This window comes from Rana temporaria, chromosome 10, assembly GCF_905171775.1.
Source record: "Rana temporaria chromosome 10, aRanTem1.1, whole genome shotgun sequence".
NCBI classification, from domain to species: Eukaryota; Metazoa; Chordata; class Amphibia; order Anura; family Ranidae; genus Rana; species Rana temporaria.
Genome location: NC_053498.1, coordinates 80,712,340 through 80,737,437, shown reverse-complemented (window position 1 = coordinate 80,737,437; position 25,098 = coordinate 80,712,340). Strand labels below are relative to the sequence as shown.

General features: G+C 44.6%; 1 protein-coding gene across 5 annotated transcripts in view; it reads right to left on the bottom strand.

Annotated features, from left to right (window-relative positions):
- The window catches only part of LOC120915234 (Fc receptor-like protein 3), a 95,227-nt gene that overhangs the window by 6,000 nt on the left and 64,129 nt on the right, over positions 1 to 25,098 (bottom strand). For 3 of the 5 annotated variants that reach the window (XM_040325572.1, XM_040325574.1, XM_040325576.1), the window contains 4 exons: positions 19,670 to 19,921; positions 15,687 to 15,947; positions 13,739 to 14,014; positions 4,435 to 4,557 (listed from right to left, as the gene is read on the bottom strand). In XM_040325572.1, coding sequence (XP_040181506.1) covers positions 4,435 to 4,557; positions 13,739 to 14,014; positions 15,687 to 15,947; positions 19,670 to 19,921 — 912 coding nt within the window. The remainder of the gene's footprint in view (positions 1 to 4,434; positions 4,558 to 13,738; positions 14,015 to 15,686; positions 15,948 to 19,669; positions 19,922 to 25,098) is intronic. The other 2 variants (XM_040325573.1, XM_040325575.1) reach the window with 1 other exon arrangement.

Genomic DNA, 25,098 nt, shown 5'->3' with positions numbered 1-25,098 from the left:
AAGTCAATGGAAACAAAGTTAATTTGTTCTGCATTGATTTCTAGTGCATGCAATACCGCATGTGGCCAGAGGTGTGGGGGGGGCTGGAGAGACTCTGAAATACTCGGAGACAGTCTTGAATCATGCTCATTTTGCGAGACAACACTTGCAAACTGAGGGCCAGATCCACATACATTTAGATCGGCGCAGCGTATCAGAGATACACTACGCCGCCGTACCTTACCTGGCGTATATTCGAATCCTCAGCGAGTTCGCGCCGTAAGTTATGGCTGCGTAGTGTATTTCTGGCGGCGGATTTGAAATTGGGCGGCTTGGGGGCAGGTTTCATTTAAATGAAGCGTGTCCCGCGCCGAATAAACTGCGCATGCGTCATCCCGAAATTTCCAGCCGTGCATTGCGCTAAATGACGTCGCTAGGACGTCATTTTTTTAACTTAGACGTGAGTTACATCCATCCCTATTCACGGACGACTTACGCAAAAAAAAAAATATTCAAATTTTGACGCGGGAACGACGGCCATACTTAACATGGCAATTCTATCTATACGCCGCAAAATACCAGCTTTAACTATACGCTGGAAAAAAACGACTACAGACGACGTTAGAAAATGCAACGGCCGCGCGTACGTTCGTGGATCGTCATAAATCGCTAATTTGCATACTCGACACGGAAAACGCCACCCAGCGGACGCCGAAGTATTGCATCTTAGATCCGAAGGCGTACGAAGACGTACACCTGTCGGATCTAACCCATAAGCCGTCGTATCTTGTTTTGAGGATTTAAAACAACGATACGACACAGGAAATTTGAAAGTACGCCGGCGTATCAGTAGATACGCCGGCGTACTTCGTCTGTGGATCTGGCCCTGTCAAAACCTCCTTTAAAACAAAAAATCTAAACCCAGGAAAAAGTGATTTGGGAAGCATTAAAAAGTAATTTATATTTCCCAGATCAATTCTCCTGTGCTTAGAAAAGTAAACACAAGGAGTGCCCAGAGCTGCCCGAAACCCTTCCCGATCCAGTCTCCAGTGCCTAGAAATCGCTTTGATCGACAACAACATCCAATGCAATACGCCCCTAATTGATTTATAATGCAAGCCCTCCTTCTTTCAGGATGTGCGGACATTAGTGGCAAGATAAACACTGATATACAGTCATTAGAAAAAGTAAGTACAACCCATGGAAAATGTTTGACCTTTTCAACATATTTGAGCATCCAAACATTAGATCTTGATTTAAAATATTGTCTACACATAAAGGTGATGGGCCTATACAAATGACACATACAATTGATATGATTTATTAAAATTACTAAATGAATTAAAATGCAAATAAGTCATATGGGAAAAGTAAATACACTCCTACATTTATCATAACTTTAAATCCATGAAATCAGAATTTAATGTTTCAGATTAGGTGCCAACTGCTAGAACAGGGATTCTTGGCCCGGACCCCTAATTGGTTCATGAGGGTCAGATAAAAAATACCATTTACATTAACAATGGTTTCTCATTAAAGCTGGGTATGCATCTTAAGCGAATTGGATGTGAATTGGATACACCTTAATCCGCGCAGGCATTTTTTGCCATGGAGTCGGCGGCTAAGCCGTGTTTTTTTTTCCTCTTCCTGGACGCCGAGGAGGTCACATGACTGGCCTGTTATTATGCAAGGGCTGGTGTGACAGACAGGTGGGCGTCTATCCTGGGTTGGGTGGGCGGGGAGAAGTAGAGAGGAGGCAATCTCAAGCATCACAGGTGAGAGAGGTTAGGTAATTGGCAACTAGATTAAATAACCTCTTGACCACCGCCCCATGTCAAAAAGACGTCCTCTTTTTAAAGATGGATATCTCGGTAACGGCAACAGCTGCTGCCACAACCGAGATATCCATCTCTTCAGTGGGCGGTGGTGTACACGATAACGGCGGTCTCCGCGGCGGATTCGCCGCTATCGGTGGCGGGAGAGGGCCCCCCCATCCCGCCGCTCTCCCGCGCCCTTACCGCAGCCATCGGTAGCGGCGGAGGCGATCGGATCCGTTCAGCAGCTGACTAGGGTTGCGAGTGAGGGAAAAATGTCCTTCATCCGTCCCCATAGCTCTGCTGGGCGGAAGTGATGTCAAAACGTCACTTCCACCCAGCGTCTTAAAGAAAAAATATTTTTTTTGTCATTTGAAAAAATGACAGTTTCAATATTTTTTTTCTTTTTTTTTTGCATTTAAGTCTAAATATAAGATCTGAGGTCTTTTTGACACCAGATCTCATATTTAAGAGGACCTGTCATGCTTTTTTCTATTACAAGGGATGTTTACATTCCTTGTAATAGGAATAAAAGTGATCATTTTTTTTTTTTTATTTCAGTGTAAAAAATTATTAACTAAATAAAAATAAATAAGAAAACAAATTTTTTTTTTTTTAAAGCGCCCCGTCCCAACGAGCTCGCACACAGAAGCGAACGCATACGCGAGTAGCGCCCGCATATGAAAACTATGTTCAAACCACACAAGTGAGGTATCGCTGCGATCGTTAGAGCGAGAGCAATAATTCTAGCCCTAGACCTACTCTGTAACTCAAAAAATGCAACCTGTAGAATTTTTTAAACGTCGCCTATCGAGATTTTTAAGGGTAAAAGTTTGACGTCATGCCACGAGCGGGCGCAATTTTTAAGCGTGACATGTTGGGTATCATTTTACTCGGCGTAACATTATCTTTCACAATATATAAAAAAATTGGGCAAAATTTATTGTTGTCTTATTTTTCAATCCAAAAAAAGTGCGCTTGTAAGACCGCTGCACAAATACGGTGTGACAAAAAGTATTGCAATGACTGCCATTTTATTCTCTAGGGTGTTAGAAAAAAATATATATAATGTTTGGGGGTTTTAAGTAATTTTATAGCAAAAACAACTGTTTTAGTCTTGTAAACACCGAATCTGAAAAACAAGCCCGGTGGGAAAGAGGTTAAAGCAAGGAAATGCAATCATTGGGAAGGGGAAGCCGCTCAGTTGTGAGTGTCTTCAAGGTAATCACTCCTCACAGAACCACAGGTGCAGGCAATGCACATACGAGGCAAAAACAAAAGAAAATATTCTTCTGGACAGCCGCACTCCAAATAAAAAAATTGCCTTTATTGTAAAATCCAAAATCCAAAACAGCACTTCAAGTCACAGCACAGCACCCGGTAAAGCCAACACGTTTCACACTATACTAGTGTTTAATCATAACTGATTAAACACTAGTATAGTGTGAAACGCGTCAGCTTTACCGGTGTGCTGTGACTTGTAGTGCTATTTTGGATTTTACAATAAAGGCAATTTTTTTATTTGGAGTGCGGCTGTCCAGAAGAAGTTTTTCTGGACCTTGAAGCTTGTAATCACTGATGGTACTTCCCACAATGCTACAAATAAAGAGCAAGAGACAACTCTAGATAGAACATTTTATTTAATTCTGCCAGACAATCAAAGAATGTAACTATGTAGATACTGATAATAATACCAATAATCCCATGTGTGTCATCCTCTGCTGTCATGGTATTCCCTATAGCAGCAATGGTTTTAATATCAATGGCATGCTGTTATGTATGTTGTTCCTTGCTGCCACTGTATTATATGAAAATAGACTAATCCGAAGTGTGCCCCTTTTTGTTGCTGCTGCACTCTGTATAATGGTAACGATGTTGGCATTGATGCCATGCTATACTTTTATGCATGTCATTTTGTACTGCCACTATACTATAAATAAACAATTGATAAAATAAATAAATACTCAGTGTAAATAACATATATATAAAAGTATGTGCGCCTCTCTTTCCCCTCCTGGCTTTCGCCCAAATGTCGGTCTAATAACAATGTGACCTCTTGTAGGCAAACCCGGACCTCCCTCATCTGGTGCTCGTCTGCATGGCCACTATGGAGAATTTGGCCACCATGTTTTTATGATCCACTCTGGTTTAGATTCTTTGGTGTTCCATATGAGGTAAGATACCGTTTTCTCATCTCATACAGATATAATGCCTGATCAAATATAAATATTAAATATAATGGTATAATGTACTAATAACGGTTATTTTTGAAATACACCATAGATATCTACTGTATATATAACCCCCCCCCCGAAGAAGATCGGTACGATTTAAATGATCGAAACGCATTGGGGATCCGTATGTGGCAGCCAAATCGTTAACTGCATATGGTCATTGTGAGATATAGATGACATGTATATGTGAACATCATATATCAATTACATACCAGAGCTCTTAATGTCATCCCTGTATGTATTGGATCAATTTTTCCTCATCCTTTTATGTACAACAATTTTTGATACTTATTAATAAATACATTTATAAAAACTTTATTCAAGAGTCTACAATTTTTTCAGCTGCGTATAAGCCCCTGTGAGTCTCCTTTCCCCCCTTTTTTTTTTTTTCCTTTTATTTGACCTACCTTCATTTTGTTGGGTGCCAGCAGAAAAATAACGGCGTATTATTCTGTACAGAAAGAATACGAAGATGGCAAAGAGCAGAAACAAGACCGCTAAAGTCACAGGAAGTATAAAGCTAAATGCCCCTATAATGAAAAAATATATCCATTAATGTTTAGGATCTCATTTTTTTTTTTAATCCAGAGATATAAAGTGACACTAACAATATATAAGTGAACTTTCCCATTCCCCCAAGCATAGCCACACCTTTAGGGCTCTTTCAAATGGGCTGTCCGATCAGGTTCGTCTGTCAGTTTTTCAGGTGGACCTGATCGGACCCTCCAGTCTCCCCTATGGAGCGCCGGATGTCAGCAGTGACGTGTCCGCTGACATGTGCTGTCATCTGATCCCATGATCCCATCCTGTCCGAAAAATCCAGACGGATGGTGGTCCTATTCTCCATCCATCTGGACGGATCGGATATGATCAGATGAAAACGGCCAGGCAGTCCGTTTGCACCCAATTTCCCCATAGAGGAGAGCGGGACTGTGAGATTATGAACGGTTCCTGTGGGAATTTGTGTCCTGGAGAGATGTTGGCCAGACAGGCAGAGCGGAAACCAGGCAGCACACCTCATATTGTACCCCCAAACACATGTAGCATACCCCAAATAAGCATTTCCTAGGGTTGCACCGATACCATTTTTTATCAGTGAGTACGAGTAGCGATACTTTCGGTCAAGTGCTTGCCAATATAGGCAGTCCCCGGGTTACAAACAAGATAGATTCTGTAGGTTTGTTCGTAAGACAAATTTGTAAGTCGGAACAGGTACATTTCTTTAGTGTAGCTCCAGCCAAAAAAAATTCTTTATCGTACATCACGGGACACAGAGCAGCCATAGTAATTACTATGTGGGTTATACGCCACCTAAAGGTGAATGGACACTGGTACACTCAAAGACAGGAAGTCCCCCTCTAAATAACCCCTCCCATACAGGAAGTACCTCAGTTTTTTCACCAGTGTCTCAAGGCGTTGGTCACGGTGGTTGAAGTGCTATGCTATGAAGAGCTCCATTGGAGAAATCCTTGACAGGATCAAGGGGCTAAGCAGTCGGATACATTTGAGATGACAAAAAGGGCCAAAGTGAATGGTACTGTCACGGTATGCAGGGAGAGGCCTCTATTACACCTCTGACTCGAGAACCCCTGATAGAGCAGACAGGAGCTCGGGAGTGCAGAGAGGCACAAGTGCCTGGCAGGATCGCTGATGCAGGGGCTGGTCCAAACTCCTGGTGCGACTGTGAAGAGACTTGCAGTAGTCAGCGAGAAGGTGTTCTGTAGATCAGAGCACAAACAGGTACAGGCAAGCTGGGTCATACACTAGCAAACAGACCAAGGGAGAGGCAGAAGCGGAGTCAGGACAAGCCGGGGATCAGAGACAGGCAGGGGTAGTCGGGAACAAGGCAAAGTCAACTGGAACAGATATGCTAGATAAGCGGGTAGTAGGGGTCACAGGGAACGCTGTAGACCAGACAGCAAAGCACTTAGGTGTCAGTCTCCTTTAAATAGCGCATCTGGCTCCAAGAACTGTTTCTGTGCGCGCGCGTACGTGCACCATCGTTCACGCAACTGCGCATGCGTGTGCGCCGACCGGCTCTTTTAACTGGGAACCTGCGCACAGGTATTTTTCTGCCATCTTGGTTGCTGGTTTTCCCTTCTTGACAGGACCCTGAGCCTTGAGGAAGAAAGGGCGACGTTTCCTGCCTGTAACACTCCTCTTTTGAGGGCTGGACCCTGGGAATCCAGCGCCTTGGTCACATAACTAAACCAAAGGTTGTCCTGGCAGGGTGCTGTACAGGTCCAAGGAATTGGACCCCAGTATACAAGGGGGACCCGGTCCTTGAAGGTCTGTCATGACATGGCCCACCGTAATGGGTGAAGATTGGGTCTGGCTGTGTTTTCCAGCAGTATCCTGCGGCGGGAGTGGTAAGTCAAGAAAATCCTAAAGGAACACATAATGGTTCACTTTTGGGCTTCTTATGAGTAAACAATGTCTTGCCTGTTTTGTACCACTAGAGGGTGTAAGTTGTAACATACCTGATGTTTAACATTACCATATTTCCCCTGGATTGTGCCCAGTGTCCGCCAACGCTCCTTTGGAAAGCATTGCCCCTTACTCCACTCTGTCACGCCGTCAAAAAAGGGCTTGGGGGATGCAGTAGCCCCCTGGTGACAACCCCTTCCCCCCTCTATTTAAATGAGCTAACCAAGGACGCAGGAGGCGCGGCCGGTGTGCACGTGGAATAGGCGTGCACGTAATACACAGCGCAGGCGCAAGGCTCACTGCCTATAAACAGTTTTACTCTAGAAAGAGTCTGGTGGCTGACGGTGGGACACAGAAGCATCCTAGGGCATGTAAGCACTGTATAGGTGTTGGATAAAGGCATTATTTAAAGGCACGTTTACTCTGCATCAGGCTGAGCAAGTGATAGTGGCCTATTTCATTGCTGGACTAATAGCTTGGCAGTAGATGCACATTGTAAGTACCTCTGCCTTTTGTGCTTAGGACCATGTCTTCCCAAAGGAAAGCTGGTGGGAATACAGCAGGGAGGAGCACAAAGGCGCCACGGTCGGGGTCTGAGGATCCTAGTCACGCTTTCACAGTACTATGCTCCCCTGAAAGACCTGAAGCAGCTGGCCAGTCTGAGCCATTTAGGCTGTCAGGCATTTTTGCTACTTCCAACACTTCAGCCTCTGCACAAGTCACCAAGGACGATTTGGCTTCAGGATCAAAGTGGAAGGGAAGCCAGTAATACTAGTTGCCCCGGCATGGCCCAGAAGATCCTGGTATGCAAAGATCGGAAGGTTGGCAGTAGGGAAGCCGTGGACTCTTCCATCCCGTCCGGACTTGCTTTCGCAAGGACCAGTATTCCATCCTGCCTTACAGTCGCTAAATTTAACGGTTGGCTATTGAAGCCCACATTTTAAAGAATAGGGGGCTTTCAGGTTCAGTGGTAACTACTCTTATTAATGTAAGAAAGCTGACCTCTAGGACCATTTACTATAGGGTCTGGAGGGCCTATGATTCCTGGTGTGAAACCAAAAGATGGCATCCTCGGAAGTATGTCATAGGTAGAGTTCTTACTTTCCTACAATTAGGAGTGGAAATGAAGCTAGCCTTGAGTACAATCAAGGGTCAGATATCAAACTTGTCAGTGTTTTTGCAAAGGCCGCTTGCTTCGTATTCTTTGATCCGGTCCTTTATACAAGGGGTAACGCGTATAAATCCGCCAGTTAGGTCACCCTTGTGCCCATGGGATTTGAATCTAGTTTTGTTCGCATTATAAAGACAGCCCTTTGAGCCGATGCTCCATATTCCATTGATCCTTTTGACAAGGAAGTTAGTATTTTTGGTTGCAGTAACCTCCACAAGGAGAGTATCAGAATTGGCAGCTTTTTCTTGTAAAGAGCCATACTTAAATATTGATAAAGGATAAGGTGGTGTTGCGTCCTCACCCAACCTTTTTGCCTAAGGTAGTATCCAGTTTTCATCTGAATCAATGTCTCCCTGCCTTCCTTTTTTCCAGAATCTCGTTCTGCGGAAGAGAAATTATTACACTCTCTTGATGTAGTGAGAGCAGTTAGGATCGATCTGAAAATGACAGATCAGATACGGAAAACTGACGCTTTGTTTGTGCTGACGGAAGGGCTCAGGAAAGGGCAGGCAGTGTCGAAAATCAACTTTTTCAAAGTGGATTTGTCAGGTTATAGTTCAGGCTTATGGTTTGAAAAAGGTTCTGCCTTTTCAAGTTAAAGCACACTCTACTAGAGCAGTGAGTGCTTCATGGGCGGTGCATCACCAAGCCTCTATGACTCAGATTTGCAAGGCCGCAACTTGGTCGTCAGTCCATACATTTTACAACATTTTATCAGATGGCTGTAAGAGGGCAGGAGGATGCCGCTTTTGGGCCCAGTGTACTGCAGGCAGCAGTATAGGTCCTCACGCCCTGCTTTGATTTGTGTCTCCCTCCCCTCAGAAGGCATTGCTTTGGGACATTCCACATAGTAATTACTATGGCTGCTCTGTGTCCCATGATGTACGATAAAGAAAATAGGATTTTTATAACAGCTTACCTGTAAAATCCTTTTCTTGGAGTACATCACGGGACACAGAGGTCCCTCCCCTCTTTTGGGATATATATATATATATATATATATATATATATATATATATATATATATATATATATATATATATATTGCTTTGCTACAAAAACTGAGGTACTACCTTTATGGTAGGTGTTATATAGATAGAGGGTGACTTCCTGTCTTTGAGTGTACCAGTGTCCATTCACCTATAGGTGGCGTAAAACCCACATAGTATTTACTATGGCTGCTCTGTGCACCATGATGTACTCCAAGAAAAGGATTTTACAGGGAAGCGGTTATAAAAACCCATTTTTTTTTTACATTTTTTGGATAGCATAGGGAAGGGTTAACACCCCTGTATCATTTGTTTTGCTGTCTATGTCCCTGTTCAGAAGATATCACCTCACTTTCTGTCACTATGACAATTGGATTTTGAAAGTTTTGGGGTGTTGTGGAAACAAGGATTAGTGATAAAGCCTCAGACACCTTTTTCCCATGATAACTCCCCCTATTGATTTTTTCCTTCCTAGGGGTAGAATTTCTCTCACTTCCTGTTGTCTCCCTCCGTTTATATGTAGGAGTTGTTTGTAAGTCGGATGTTTGTAACCCAGGGAGCACCTGTACAGAGTACCAATACTTGAAATTTGCTTCAATACAAACTAATTGGGCATAAGTCGTGCTACAAAGAATCGTATGCGATTTGAACAGAAATTAGGTGCGATTCATATCCAAATTGCATTCGATTTCACCCACCGCTCCTGTGTGTGTGTGTATAGAAAAGGAAAAGCGCCATCTAGTGGGTAAATTACTAAACATTTTAGAACTCACATTAAGTACTTATCTGGTCAAATGCTAAATCTGCATAGGTGTCCCGCCGATGATAGAAAATCACAGTTATTGGAGGTGCTCACAGGGCTGAGGGGGAGGAGTGGTACCTCGTGAGTATAGGGCGGAAGTGATGTCATCTTGAGGGCGAACCGCCTATACATCTCATAATTTTCTATCATCGGTGGGATCGGGACACCTATGCAGATTTTGCTTTTGACCAGATATATCAAATATCTGGTCAATATAGTGGTTGTAAAGGCAGAAGGTTTTTTATCTTAATGCATTCTACGCATTAAGATATAAAACCTTCTGTGTGCAGCAGAGCCCCTAGCACCCCCTAATACTTACCTGAGCCCCATCTAGATCCAGCGATGTTACAGTAGTGTGCTGCCCGGGACTCCCCTCCTCATTGGGTGAGACAGCAGTGCAGTGCTATTGGCTCCCGCTGCTGTTAATCAAAGTCAGTCTGCCAATGAGGAGAGAAAGGGGGCAGGGCCAGGCAGCTGGAAGATCCGAATGATGCGGCAAGTACTCCAACCATGCCGCATGGGTCGAATCTTCCAGCAGTTTTTAGACACAGCAATCAGGAGGCTATTCCTCTCAGCCGTTAGTGTCAGGGACCTGCACACACACTAAAGGCCAGAATCAGCATCAGTCATCTATTCCTGTGCGCAGGCGAGCGCCAAATGCGCACGTGTGCGGCGTTAACGCGCGATTGGCGCCACTCTGCCTTTAAAAAGCCAGCAGCTGCAGTGACACTTTGCTGTCTGATCTGCAGCGTTGTATCTGTTAACCTGTGACCTGTTGAACCTGTTACCCCAACCGACCCGGCTCTGTCTGACCATCCGAACCTCTCCAATCCGACCCCTGGCTTGCTCTGACTCTGCTCTGCTCTCCTGCCCATCGTTACCAGACCCTGCGCCTGAATCTGACCACGCTTGCATTAACCATCTGATTACCTGCTTTACCCAGCTTGTTGACCCTGATACCAGCTATTGTTCTGCATCTAACCTGGCTTGCTCCATCACCTCCTGCTATCCAGTACCTGTGCCGGCTCCAGAGACGCTGTCTCCTGCACCAACCGTCCTGAAGGACCACCAACCGTGCCGGACTGCTGTCATCACCAGGCACTCCTACCTCGCCGCGCTCCCAAGCTTGCTGTCCCCACTCCAGCAGCTCCAGAGCCGGGGCTGTAAGAGAGGCCTCCTCCTGCACACTAGGCTCTGGCTACAAGGTATGTTCCAGTACATAACAGTTAGTGGTAAATATATATAAAAAATATATATATATTTGTATCAATATCAATATGTATTGTTTTTCACGCGTCGGGCTGTCTAGTATGATCAAAAAATTGTTATATCATGCTGTGTTTTTCTATGTGTACACACACGGTTGTATTATGATGTACATGTTTTAGCCTCATTTTCAGAGCTCATGTTTTAATACAAACAAATGTCCTCTTTATGAATTTTTTCTTAATAAAAATCTATTTATATATCATAACAATTTTTGACTCTTTGATGCTAAAAAACCCCATGGGGAAATTTTTCCAATCAATGTACATTCGGAGTGTGCAGCGATTTTGATCTCACTGTAGTATCGCTTTCCATGTCTAGCAATAGCTTAGCAAGTTATTTTCAAACTTGCAGCTCAATTGCTTGCTATGTGGGCAATGGTACCTTGTTGCGTGCAAGTAGATATGAAGGGGAGTGTTTCTTGTGCTGGCTGTGCCTCCTATAGTTCAGAAGGCAGGCTTTGAGAAATGTATTTAAACTTCAAGATTGTTCAGATTAATAGAAGGTAGGACTGAAATTCAATGTGGAAATTAATACAGTGGAACCTTGGATTACGAGCATAATTCGTTCCAGGAGAATGCTCGTAATCCAAAGCACTCACATATCAGCGAGTTTCCCCATAGAAGTCAATGGAAACAAAAATAATTTGTTCTGCATTGACTTCTATGGCATGCAATACCGCATGTAACCAGAGTGTAACAGGCGCTCTCAGCGCCGTATTGCGTTCCTCGCTGGAACGCATATGGCGACCGCGTGTTGACTTCATCGCCTGGCGCCGTGTGCGTTCCACCGTGGAATGCGGAAGTGCAGCTTGATTGAGTTCTTATGCACTACACCTGAGTCCCTCATCTAAACAGAACAGTGTGCAGACAGCACACTGTTCTATTATTGTCGGCGGTAGCCAGCCTGGCTACAGGCATCCTACAGGCACATTCCATCCCTAACCTGGGATTTATCCCACACCTGGAGCTGCTCTGCCAACTTTGCAGGAGTTGCTGCGGACACCCCAAGCTATCCCCCACCAAGAAACCCTTGCTGCTATGAGATTACAATGCTGATCCTTGCAAACGGATAAGTACTATTACAATTACCCGCTTCACATATAGCCTTTACAAGTACTGTATTTAAAATTGGCTTATTTAATACTATCCTACTGCTTGGGATTATTTGGTGTGTTTTCAGCTGACCGCTGAGGAATACCTTAAAAGGGACATACACTTTCAATTCAATTACGCTAAAGTTGTCTCTTCTGTACACTGCTATTGCATACAGTATTCTCATATGCTACGTGCCTGACATATGTTGTTACTTGTATACAGGCTTGCCCGAAAGTACTGAACATGTTTACCTAAACTTTTTATGCTAAGGGTTGAGGAGATTTCATACCTGCTCCCTTAGTGACCTAATGCATTCTTTACGTTAAAGTGATATGATGTAGAGAACCCCCAAACTCCTGTTGTCTGATTGGAGTGACGCCTGGGGTCCGATAGTGATAATCACTTGCATACAGAAGTGCATTGGAATCTTCAAGTGAATCGTATCTTTTAACGCTAGGGTTTGGTTGCATGTTGTAATGCGTCCACCCCTAGTAGCTCAGCGCATTCCTTTATGTGAGAGAGAGAAGATGTAGAGAACCTCCAAACTCCTGTTTTGTGTGGAGTGACGCCTGGGGTCCAATACTGAATTCTCACATAGGGAAGTGCAATGAAATCTTTGCTAAACCGCAGTTGTGGTTCACTCCTGTTCACCAGAGCTGTTACACAGAGGTGCAGGGGCATCTGAGAGCCTCGGAAAGGCTTGTCTAAACTCGGAAAGGCTCGGGACCGAAGTCCAAACTCCAAATGGCTCTGCTCAGCTCTGGCGCCCCTGCACCTCTGGCCAAATGTGGTACTGCACACAGATGTGGCATGAATCCTGCTTGTTTTGCGAGACAACTCTCGCAAAACGAGTTAGGATTTAAAAAAAAAATAATTGCTTGTATTGCAAAATGCTCATTGACCACGTTACTTGCAATCTGAGGTTTTACTGTATAGGATGTTACATTGACCCTAGATACACTTTAATACATCTAGGACACCATTTCATTTACCCAATCAACTCAGTAAGCTGCATCATACACCAAATACTCAATATTTCTCACCATGCATCCACATCATGGACACAATTGCACTTTACATCATGCAGCAGTATAAACTCAGCACTACTCCACCCCACCATATGATACAATACTCCCAACACTCCACAGCAACACACACAATACAACACAACACACCCCAAATACATTCAACAGACCCCACCATGGACCCTTCTACATTCTACAGTATGCACCTCAATACACTTAGCATACACACCCACTACATCTCATACCCACCTCAGAAATCAGGGTTTCTCCCTCACGCAGCACTCCATTCTTTCTTTGCCACATCTGGTGTCTGGAGCTGGGACACTTAAGCATCCAGCACCTACTTCCACTTTACATTAACTGGGGCCCAGTATAAGATAGGAGACCTGAGCAATTGCCCAGTTTTCAACTCTCTAATGCTGACCCTGCAGGTCCTAAGCATATGCCTGTGGGACAGCTAAGGCTGTCATTTTGCACAGCTTTTCCAAAAATGAGAGCTCGAAAATTTCCCTACTGAATTGCAAATACAGTACAAAGAACAGATCATTTAGCAATAATCTTTAAGGCTAATGCACATTTTTTTTACCTGCAAAAATATGTGCATTTATTAAAAAAAAAAAATCTGAAGTCTGCAGAGCATTGCACCTAAAATCATCAGATGACGGGTGCAAGGCAAGGCTCCTGCAGACTCTCAGTATAGCCATGCGCTCACCAGCACCCTCGAAGTTCATTGAGAACTACAAGCAGTCTGCTGCAATGGTAGACAGTAGTTGTAATTCATTAATTCACAGAACTCTGTGAATGAATGACACAGCTATGTGGGCGGAGCCCCACAAAGCTGCGCTCTTTTCAAATTGTGACAGCGGGAGGAGTTTCTTTAGGTTTTAAAAAAAATAAAGTAAGTACCTCTAGTGTGCAGCTCTAATTTGCTTACCTGTCATGGTGTCGGCAATTTTAATTGGCAAGCTAGTTTTCTCCACTGTGTTAGTTGAAGTCCTTACTTGACATGTGTAACTCCCAGAACCTTTCAGCCAATTAGATGAAACTGTATATCTATTAATGAGGCTATATGCCTGAACATTACTTCCATCTCTGTAAAAAGCAAACTGCAGTTCTGTTGTCTGTCTAAGCGGACTAAGACTTGTTTCGCATATCAGGATCCTAGCATCACCTTCTGTGATTAGTGTTAGAACTGGAGTTGTGAACAGCGCTAAAATGAAAGAGAAAAAAATTAGCAGATCAATCTTTGTGAATGGAAAAATCTAATTCAAGAACAAGGTTTTTTTGTTTTTTTTTAATAGACCTGGACAGATTTCCCCTCTATGCACCCTTACTGCCCTATTTTGTTAGTGCCAATCACATCAAACAACATTGTATTATTAATGTAATCTGAACTGAAAAGGCTTGGGGACCGATGGTCAGGGGGAGTCATTCAGCCTGTTCACATAATTTGTTATAAAATCATCTTTGCCATTTTGAGGCTTCCCTCCAACCACTGGGTCTGGCTGCAGCCATTTTAACTGTGGGCAGCTGAAGCTACTGCCTGTTCACTTCCTGGATTACACAAAAACACAGAGGCACACCTCCAGCTCTGCAGCCCTGTAGCTCTCTGTCACGTATCTGGTTCTGATTACTGGTTCCTGATCCTGGCTTTCCATCTGACCTTGCTTCTGCTTATTCCTTGATTACCTCACTGCCTGCCTGTTACTGAACCCGGCTATCCCTGTGACCTTGCTCCTGTCTCCCAATTGGCTCTACGCTGTCTCCGAGTGCCTGTGCTGGCTGTCCATCCTCTCAGCTTCCCCGGGTCCAGCTCCTTCCAGATGCTCTACCTGCACCTCCAAGCCTCTAACTCCACTTACAAGTTCTGAACGCAACACTTACAGGCACTCGTGTTCCTCCTGACCCTAGCCACCATCTGTTCCACCTCCAGTGGGGCTTGGGCTGGAGATACAAGGGAGGCCTACCTCATCATTTCAGACTCCTACCAGGTACGTGATAGACCTTGATATAATGGGACCAACATTAGCGTGCTTTATGCCTTCCTTACATCTAAAAATATATATATTTTTGAAGTACCACACACCAGATGAAAAATGGCTTGTAATGGGAGTGCTTGCTCTAAGCCAGGGATGCCCAACCTTTTGAAGATCGAGGGAGGATTGAGCGACCTGGTAACCGGTCGTGGGCCACAATGAGCGGGTGGATGGCAGCCCACTCTACTCCTTTTTTTTTTTTGCCAATCTAATTGGAGGTAGGCATTTGTAAACAGACACAAGTCCATTTACATCTGCCAATCCTTAGAGGTGAATGCTTGGTCTGATTGGGTCGGACTGACTGGGTGAACTCTGCACAGTTCACCTGTGGCTTTCCTGCAGGTTAGCTGCACTTTGCCATAGATTTAAATCCTGTAGGTGTGGTGCACTTTCAGAAAGCTCACCAAACTCACAGGTAATAGAAGTCTATGGCTCAGTGCAGGTAACCCACAGGTGCACTGTTCTGCACCTGTGGATCAGTTTAAAAGCAGCCCAGTAACCACTGTAGAAACTATATGCCCATATATACACTGTGATTTTAGTAATAAACCTACCTTTAATAACAGTATTCTATTGCATCCCAGAGCAGGAAGTCGCGAGCCACATCAGAGGGCTCCGCGGGTCACATGTGGCCCCCGGGCCACTGGTTGGGCTCCCCTGCTCTAAGCAGTGGTACAGAAGATGTAAAATTGAAGGTTCTGAATAGTATTGTAATCTGACTAATGCTGTGCAATATAACACAACAGGCATGGGAGATCACAAGAGTAGGCAACCAACCACCAGACAAATCACTTTGGCATCTAAAATAGTATATTCAAGAAAGAATTACCGGTACTCCTCACTTACCTTGAACAGAAAGGATCACCTCATCTGAGTACTGATAATATATTAGATCATGGTAGACCTGCTTTGTGCATTTGTATCTCCAAACAGACTTCATGAATACATTTTCAATAAATAGCTCAGATTCATGACCCCAGTCTTGAATGACATTATCATCCTTGTAAAATATAGTCTCCCCGGGAAAATATCCAGGATAATGGCTACATCTCAGTGTGATGTCATCCCCTTCAAAAATGTACAGAGGAGCCTGTAGTATGACATAGTCTGAACACAGAAAAAAAAAAAAGAGCATATTAGAGTAGCAAAAGTCATGCCTAAAAGTAGACATCCCAAGATGTATGATATGTGTTAACCCACCTCCTCTGGTGTCTCTCTGATTTAGTTCCACTTTGTTACTAGGGGCCTAACTTCAGGAAAAAGTCCTGTCCAGTGGAATGCTTAATTTTTGGTCTCTGGGGCTGGTGGGACTTTACTCTTAAGAGAGGCCTACAGTGGAAGCCATCCTATAATGTCTGCTCTTAGGCTCGATTCACATCTGTGCATTTTGAGTGTTTCTGCAGTGCTTTTTGTGGTGCTTGCCGCATTTCTGGTCACGTGTTTTTACCGCAATTTTTTTTGCACTGTATATAGCTGGTTGCTAAGGAGGGGGCCTGGAAGCCGGCCGCCCCTGTCCTTAACAACCGATGAGTCATCAGCTGTTAGCGGGCTTCACGCTGAATGTAAAAAAAAGAATTGCCGGCTAAAAAAAAAAAAAAATTTGTGAAAATAAACAGCGTGGGTTCCCCCTTCCCCAGGTCCATAACAGGCCTTTGGGTCTAGTATGGATTCAGAGGGGACCCCCCATGCCAAATTAAAAAAATAAAAAAGGTGTGGGGGTCCCCCCCAAAATCCATACCAGACCCTTATCCGAGCATGCAGCCCAGCAGATCAAGAAAGGTAGGGGACGAGCTCTGCGCCCCCCACCCAAAGCACCTTGCCCCCATGTTGATGGGGACAAGGGCCTCTTCCCAACAACCCTTGCCCAGTGGTTGTCGGGGTCTGTGGGCGGGGGGGATTATCGGAATCTGTAAGCCTCCTTTAACAAGGTGGCCCCCAGATCCTGGCCCCCCTATGTCAATGAGTATAGGGTATATTGTACCCCTACCTATTCACCAAAAAAAAAGTAGTGTAGTGTTAAAAAATACAGTAGACAGTTTTTGACAAGTCTTTTATTAAAAACCTTCTTCTTCTCCACTTCTTCCTGCGTTTTTCCTTCATCTTCTTCCACATCTTCATCCTCCGGTCTTCTCCTTCTCCCCCTGTTTCTTCTTCCGCTCTTCTTCTTTCTTGTCTTCTTTGTCCGGTGTTCTTCTTTCTCGGCCGCCGTGCCTGCCGACGACCCTCCACCGATGCTGCGTCCCGCTGATCTGTCCGCGCCAATGTCAAGCATTTCTTAAATAATGATGGGGGAGTGGCAATCGGATTACATCATTCTAATGCCACACCTCTTTGAGACGTCACAGACCCATCATTCCACGGGCAGTGACGTCACAAGGGGGTGGCAGCCCCCTCCTTAGCAACCAGCTATATACAGTGTAAAAAAAACGCAAATTGTGTCAAAATCACAGTAAAAACACGATACTTGCATTTTGGATGATGTGAACATGTTCCAAAGGAACACGTGTTGAAAAATTTCTGCAAAATGTATCAAAAACGCATTAGTGTGAATAGAGCATTAGATATGACATTTACTTTGTAGTTAAAATAGTTTACAGGTTTGCTTTAAAGAGTAACTCCACTTTTGTTGAGAAAATAAGGTTCCCCTTTGGGTGATCTATGTACCATATTTTTCACTCCATAAGACGCACTTTCGCCCCCCCCCCCCCCCAAAAAGAGGGGAAATGCCTGTGTGTCTTATTAAGCGAATACTAGACACGTGCACACTGAAATATTTTGTTTCGGAATTTAGTTTTCGTCCGAAAAATACATTTAGTTACTCCCAAAATTTGTTTTTATTTAGTTTCCTTAAAAAATGCATTCGTCCTAAAATCTGAATTAAGGTCGAATCTGTCATTTGAAGGCTTATGGTGTCTGTCGAATGTTCTAAGAAAATTTGACGGAGCAGCTAAACTGTACGACCCCACAATTGTACATTTGCAGTCGAATGTTCCGCCTACAAGCTATAGAAGAATTCTAATGTTGTATGACACCAGAAATAATTATATTTATAAATTATTATTACTAGTCAACCAACATTCAAATTCTTCGAGCATTTGACGGGAAATATACGATTGCAGCGTCGTACAGTTTAGCTGCTTGGCGAATCTTCTTAGAACTTTCGACAGACACCATAAGACTTCAATGACAGATTCACCGTTTGTATGTTTTTTGCTGCTTCGTCGAATCTTTGTCGTTCATGACGAATGGTCTACCCCAACACTGTCTCTATAATGTCAAATATTTTCTCTCCATGTAGAATAATCTTGGACTAATAGAGTTAAGATTAGGCACATTCGACCGCAGATTCGATAGACACAGATTGCTATTGTCAGCGTCATGTCGAAGCTTTTATCTATATCGAACTGTTGTAGCAACAAAAACTAAAATAAAGCATTTTTTTATGTCGGATCTTTCGGATTTCGGATTCTGCACGTTCGTTTTCGTTTGTTAAAACGATAACGAAAATACCCGAAATTCTGACGAAAATGCATTCGGACGAAAACGAATGCACATGTCTAGCGAATACTGATCAGCCGCCGCTGTCTTACAATATCGGGCACCTCTCCTCTCCTTTCCCCGCTATGTCTTCTGGGTCCTGTAGGCTGGCTGGTGTTCATGTCACTGGCGCCTGCGCAGTGACGATTTTTCGTCCCTGCTCGATCGGTAACGTCAGACACCAATCAATCGGGGGATACAAGAGGCCGGCATCTCCAGCGTGTCATCTGCTGGAGTGACCATGTGATGTGTGTACATTGGAGACAGGTCATTCTCAGGTCAGTCATTCTCAGGTCTTTATTTATCAGGCTGCCCCCTGGGTGCTGTGCTCACAGCCTGCAAGGTGAATTTGTTATAAGATGGTGATATTTCCTATGAATTGTATATAGACTGAATTTGGTGACAGGGCGATATTTGTTTGCTACCTGGAAGCTATCTGACACACTTGATAGATTTTTAGGCATCAGCTTTGATTGGTTGTGATTGGTTGTGTAAGTTACAAACTATAGTATATTAATTAGGGATGTGGGTATCTAAAACCTTGGTGCGTCTTATTGTCAGGTGAGTCCTTTGGAGCGAAAAATACGATACATTGCAGGGATTTTAACAAACCTTTTGTTAAAAATTCCTACCTTTTGTTATTCTAGAGAAATAGCTGTTTGTGTCCATGTTCAAAGTGAGCCTGTATGGGAGTGGTTTTGTAATGATCAATTAGCTGCTGCACCTGCAGGGCTCTAATGAGGGAATTGCAGGGTCTGCATCCCTTTAGACGTGATTTCCTTTAGAAGTATCTTACCAAAAATGTAATTTTTGTTACAGGGGATGCTCAAAATCTGATTTTGTCCAGACTACACCTCCAGGTAGCCATATTGCATTGCATTTTAAAGAGAGCTACAGATTGAAAAGGAAAGGTAATTTTTTATAACATTCAATTACAATATGATTTGTGTTGCAATTGCATACGCTATACTGTATAATTTATTATTTAGATTTTTTTGCCAATTTCCCCACGAAAGTGGAGTTACCCTTTAAGTCAGAAAAACCATCCAGTTTACATATATTTCTTAGGATTTATTTTTGCAAGTTCGGGCAGTACTTTCACAGTGACCCCTAATAGGATTGTATCCTCTTGCTACTTACTACGCACTGTGCAATTTCACTCTTTGCAAATCTGTGCAGCCTCTAATGGAAGTTGTTTGTAAAACTTTCATGGTTAGCCCTGGGTATGCTCAGGTTGTCTCCTTGCTAAAAAAATAATTAATAAATAAATCTAGAGCCAATCCTTAACTCACTATTTAGAACGTCCAATGTGACAGAGTCACTTTTGTCGCTGATATTTGTCTGACACTGGTATCTTCCAATGTCTGATGGCTGGGCTTGTTGAATTGTATAACTCTTCCCTAGATGTGTCCATTTATCATCCTTGTACCAGACATAGGTCTCATCTACTGTAGACTTTATATCACAGCTCATTGTTATAGAATCTCCTGTAAAGATCTTGTTCCATTCTGGAGTGAAAATCACATCTGGCTTTGTTGCAGCTCCTGCAATAAAATACAGACAAGTTAATTTTTTAGAAAAAAACCCAGTCAAGAAAATAAAAAATATTGTTTCAAACAGTTGTTATAGCTACTAATTAGTGATGAAATCATCATGGATGGGTATCCATATTATCCATGAGAGGTAGACAGTCTAGGAGATTACATGAGGGTACCTGCAGATACGTGGGGTTATTGGTATTACAGAGGTGTTCAGGGTGTGCTTAGAGTTACAGGATGATCTGGGGTCACTCAGTGACACAGGATGCTCTGTGGTCATCAGGTGACACCTGATTCTCTGGGGAAATCGGGTGAAACAGGATGCAATGAGGAGATTGGGTGACACAGGATGCTCTGGGGACATCGGGTGAAACAGGATGCACTGGGGAGATTGGGTGACACAGGATGCTCTGGGGACATCAGGTGACATAGGATGCTCTGGGGACATCAGGTGACACAGGATGCTCTGATGTCACTGGAGGACATAGAATTGCTGGGGGTACTGGGTCACTGGTATGCCCAGAAGCGTTGGAGTCACTGGAGAAACATGGGTCACTGGAGCGCATAGAAGCACTGGTGTCAAGGGACACACTGAAGTTCACAGCAGTTCTGAGGTCACCAGAGGCATGTGGGTCACTGAAAGCAGGGCTGGGACAAGGGGTGGGCATAAGGGAGGCTGCCCTAGGCACTGTGGTATCATGTGGGGTAGGAGAGAACCATGAAGAGATTGGAGGGGAGGGGATTTGTGTCGGAAGGGGGAATTAGGGGGGCTGCAAGGGGTAAGAATTGTTCTAAGAAGGTAAATTTGTGTGTGTGTGTGTGTGTGTGTGTGTGTGTGTGCTAGGATTGGTGTTGTAGGGGGATCTGCATTGGGGGGGGTGGGTGGGGGTGGAAAGAGGACTTGTGCTCGGAGGGGGGGTTGGGGGGTTTTGTGCTAGAAGAGGTGATATAATGGGGGGTGGAATTGTGTTAGGAGGGGAAATTTTTTGAGGATTTGTGCTAGAAGGGATGATGGGGGTGGGGTATTTGTGCTAGAAGGGATTTGTTTGGAGGATTTGTGCTAGGAGGGGGGATTGGGGGGATTTGTGCTGGGAGAGGGGGATTTGTAGTGGGTAAAGAGAATGTTCTTATGCTAAGGGGGACAGCATGCAGAGAATTTTCAGTTTTAAACACTTGACACATGACACACATAATGCTCACGCATCTTGGGGGGGGGGGGGCGAGGCTCTAGATGATCTTGTCCCGGCACTGACTGAAAACACTGGGGTCCCTGAACAGTCACTGGAGACACAAGGGACAGTGGAAACACTGGAGTGCATGGGTCGTGAATGCAGAGGAGCGCAGGGGTCACAGTCACTGAAAGCATGGTGAACAAAGGAGGCAGGCGTTGAAGGCATGGCAGGGGGCTTTGGCATGGTCATGTTAAATGACAAATTGCGCGGTCATGCTACACTGTACCCAAACAAAAATGTTATAATTTTGTTCCCACAAATAGAGCTTTCTTTTGGTGGTATTTGATCACCTTTGCGGTTTTTATTTTTTGCTAAACAAATAGAAAAAGAAAATTTGGAAAAAAAAAAGTTTAGTTTGTTTTGGTTATAAAATTATGTAAATAAGTATGTTTTCTCCTTCACTGATGGGCACTGACAAGCACTGATAAGGCGACACCGATAAGGTGGCACCAATTAGGTGCCACTGATGATGGGCACTGATTAGTGGCACTGATGGGCATTGATAGACGCCACTGGGCACTCATGGGTGGCACTGGTGGGCACAGATGGGCGACACTGGGCACTGAAAGGCTGCACTGATGGGTACTTATGGGTGGCACTGATAGACGGCACTGCTGGGCACTGATAGGTGGCACTGATATGCGGCACTGGTAGATGGCACTGGTAGGCATCCCTGGTGGCACTGGCAGGCATTGTGGGTGGGCACTGATTGGCAGCTGCCTGGGCACAGATTGGCATTCCCTGGTGGCCTAGGGGGGCTTACCTGGTGGTCCAGTGGGGTGGCCATCCTGGTGGTCCTGGCCGGGATCGGAGGGGGGGCTGCACTGATAAACAATCAGCACAGACCCCCCCTGTCAGGAGAGCAGCCGATCGGCTCTCCTTTACTCCCGTCTGTCAGACGCGAGTGAGGAAAAGCCGATCAATGGCTCTTCCTGGTTACATTGTGATCAGCTGTGATTGGACACGGCTGATCACGTAGTAAAGAGTCTCCATCGGAGACTCTTTACCTAGATCGGAGTTGCGGCATGTCAGAATGACACACCGCACCACCGATCACCAAGATGGGGGCGCGCAGCGGCTTGATATCCTGCTGGATGTCATATGACGTCCAGTCAGGATATCGCAACCACTTTGCCGCCGTCATTTTGCTATATGGCGGGCGGCAAGTGGTTAAGAGAACAATTTTGAGGTGAAGATTAGGCCTTTTTCAGACAGAAATATCGACTTAAACTGCTTTGTTTCAGACACAGGTTTTAAGAATTGCACATATTGGCAGGACAGAATCTCATTATTTTTACTTGGAGAAACATACGATAGAGATTTTTTCTGGCAGAAATAGCAAAAACAAATGTATTTTCTTGAAATGCACTATATGAAAATGGTATGGATTAGCGCCAAAAAGAATCTCATCATGTAGATCAATCCTGTGGAACTAAAAAAAAAAACAGGATACGCCTACCTGGTGGTACATCATGTAAAGACCACGCACCCAGTAACGGGAGCAAGGGTCTCCCTCCAAGACCCTGCTTATTACAGTGAGTATTTATTAGCAAAGGAAAAGCGATACTGATTGTAGGTTTTAGGTGGTGCACACCCCAAATGATAAGAGAATTGGAAAGATACCCCAAGGGGCTTTGAATTGCAGCAAACAATAATAGTATCCGAAAGTATCTAAAATATTTTTTATTTAAAAAAGTATAACACAAAGCAGACATCAGGACATGAGCTCCGTGATCTAATATAAAAAACATATGCATGTAAATACAGCCGTATAAGTTCATGTAACAGTATAATGTAATACTCTAGTACTAAAAGCTGACGCGTTTCGACCTTTAACAGTAGAGGTCTTCTTCTGGGGGAAGGCAAGAGAGAACTCTAGAAAGAGATACATATGCATTAATGAAAGCTGTTAAAAAAAAAACAAAAGACAAAAACACACTCAACAGTAATGTATACTGTATATACAATCATTATTGAGAATATTAGCACGGGTGGGTATATTTACCATAAAGGGCATCAAGAGCTGAAACTATAGGTCGGTTGCAGACCCCACCACCAAGGACCGGCACTCCAGTTGGCCCATGCGGAAAGGTGGTTAACAAAAAAGACCAGACTGCAGCTAAACAGACATCCTCCAGGCCTACGAGAGGTCGCACTTCTAACCCCGCACAGAAGGGGGGGGCGAGGGGAAGGACGGTGGGGGGTGACGTGGGACCGAGTGGAAAACCAGGAGCACGAGGCCCGACAAAGGCAGGCACCCAACACTTAAAAATAATTTATATGTAATAATGAGGGAATTGCATCCAAAGAAGTATACAAGTAACTGATAAAAAAAAACACAACACACAACAATGGTGAACCATTGAGATTGGGTGCGTGATAAATGTGATAACTATATTGAATAGGTGAAAAGTGTGTGAAAATAAGAATGATGATGGGCATATCAAAACTGCAGCAGTGGATATGGGATGAATTGGAAATTGTGTCATGTGGAAAAAGTGGTGTTAAATGTGGGGGAGAATAGTGAATAAAATGAAAAACCGAGAGACAATGGAAAATAAAAATAAAGAAGTGAATGTGAATCAATATGTATGCGTGAAGGGGGTAACGTGTGGAAAAAGACAATGGGCCAGATTCTCGTAGATCGGCGCATATTTAGTCAGGCGTAGCGCATCTGCGATGCGCTACGCCGACTTAACTTGGAGAGAGCTGTCCCATATTCCCGGACCACATGTGTCCTATGATGCGCTAGCGCAACTTAAATGTGTCGGCGTAAGCCGGCGCAAGTGAAGGTAGGAGAGAAGTGGACGTGAAACATTCTAATGAACCGTGACCCCATGCAAATGATGTCCAGACCGAACGGAGAATGCGCCGGACATGCCCCGCCCTCTGCGCATGCGCAAACCAACATTAGGTGTAACTCCCCCCTGAGATGGGCCGGCCCAGTGCATAAAAGCGTCACCACATGCGCCCAACAAGCGCGAAGTTACTCCATTTATTGTGTTGGTGGTGTCCATGTGATATTTGGAAATTTTGCTTTGCAATGCCTGGACCCAGGAAGGAGAGACACAAAAAAAAACTTCACCCCAGATGAGAGGGCCATCATTGTCTCTGCCATGGAGAGATACGATGCTCGCCTCCATAGTGCCAGCACCAGCAAGTCAAAAAAGGATGAGATCCTTAAGAGGATTGCTGCCCAGGACATTAAAAAAAAATGAATGACCTGCGGGGTGTGGTGAGAAACAAGCTTGCCACGATTAACAAGCATTCCAGGGGCACTGGAGGGGGGCCACCCTGTCCCATTCGGCTCACTGAAGAGGAGCAAGTGATTGCCCGCTGCCTTCAGAGGGAGCAGGTGGAGGGCCTGGAGGGCCACGACTCAAGTGAGCCGGCCATGAGGACAGGAAAGTGTGTTTTATCTTCTATCTGATGTGTAGCATGTTTGGGGGGGGGGGGACATGTGACAAGTGTGTGGGTCCACCAACATGTGAATGTTTTGTGCCATCCACAGGTGTGCAGGAGGGGGCGGGGCCATCTGATGCTGCCAGTGGCCGTCCGAGATCATCCCCTGAGCATCCTGATTCTGTGGCTGACCCCCTGGGAAGCCAACAGGCCTTGGTGGAGGGGAGTGGGCAGTCCTCAGCGCAGGAGGTGGTTGAGGAGGAGGTCGTCCATGAGGAGGTGGTCCATGAGGAGGTGGTCCAGACAGATCAGGAGGTGTTCCTCTTTTTGGAGGTGGCAGGACCATCCCAAACACGCCACATCTCCAGCCCATCAGGGTCCTCCAACACCCTCTCCAGTCCCTCCCGTCCCATCCCCCTCATCTCCAGCCCCTCAAGTTCCTCCCCCTATGCAAGGGCCCCAGCCACTCCTGTCCCCAGGAAGGCGACCCATAACACAAGGGGTGTGGCAGGAATGCTGCAAGAAAATCTTGCCAGGCAGCAGGACCAA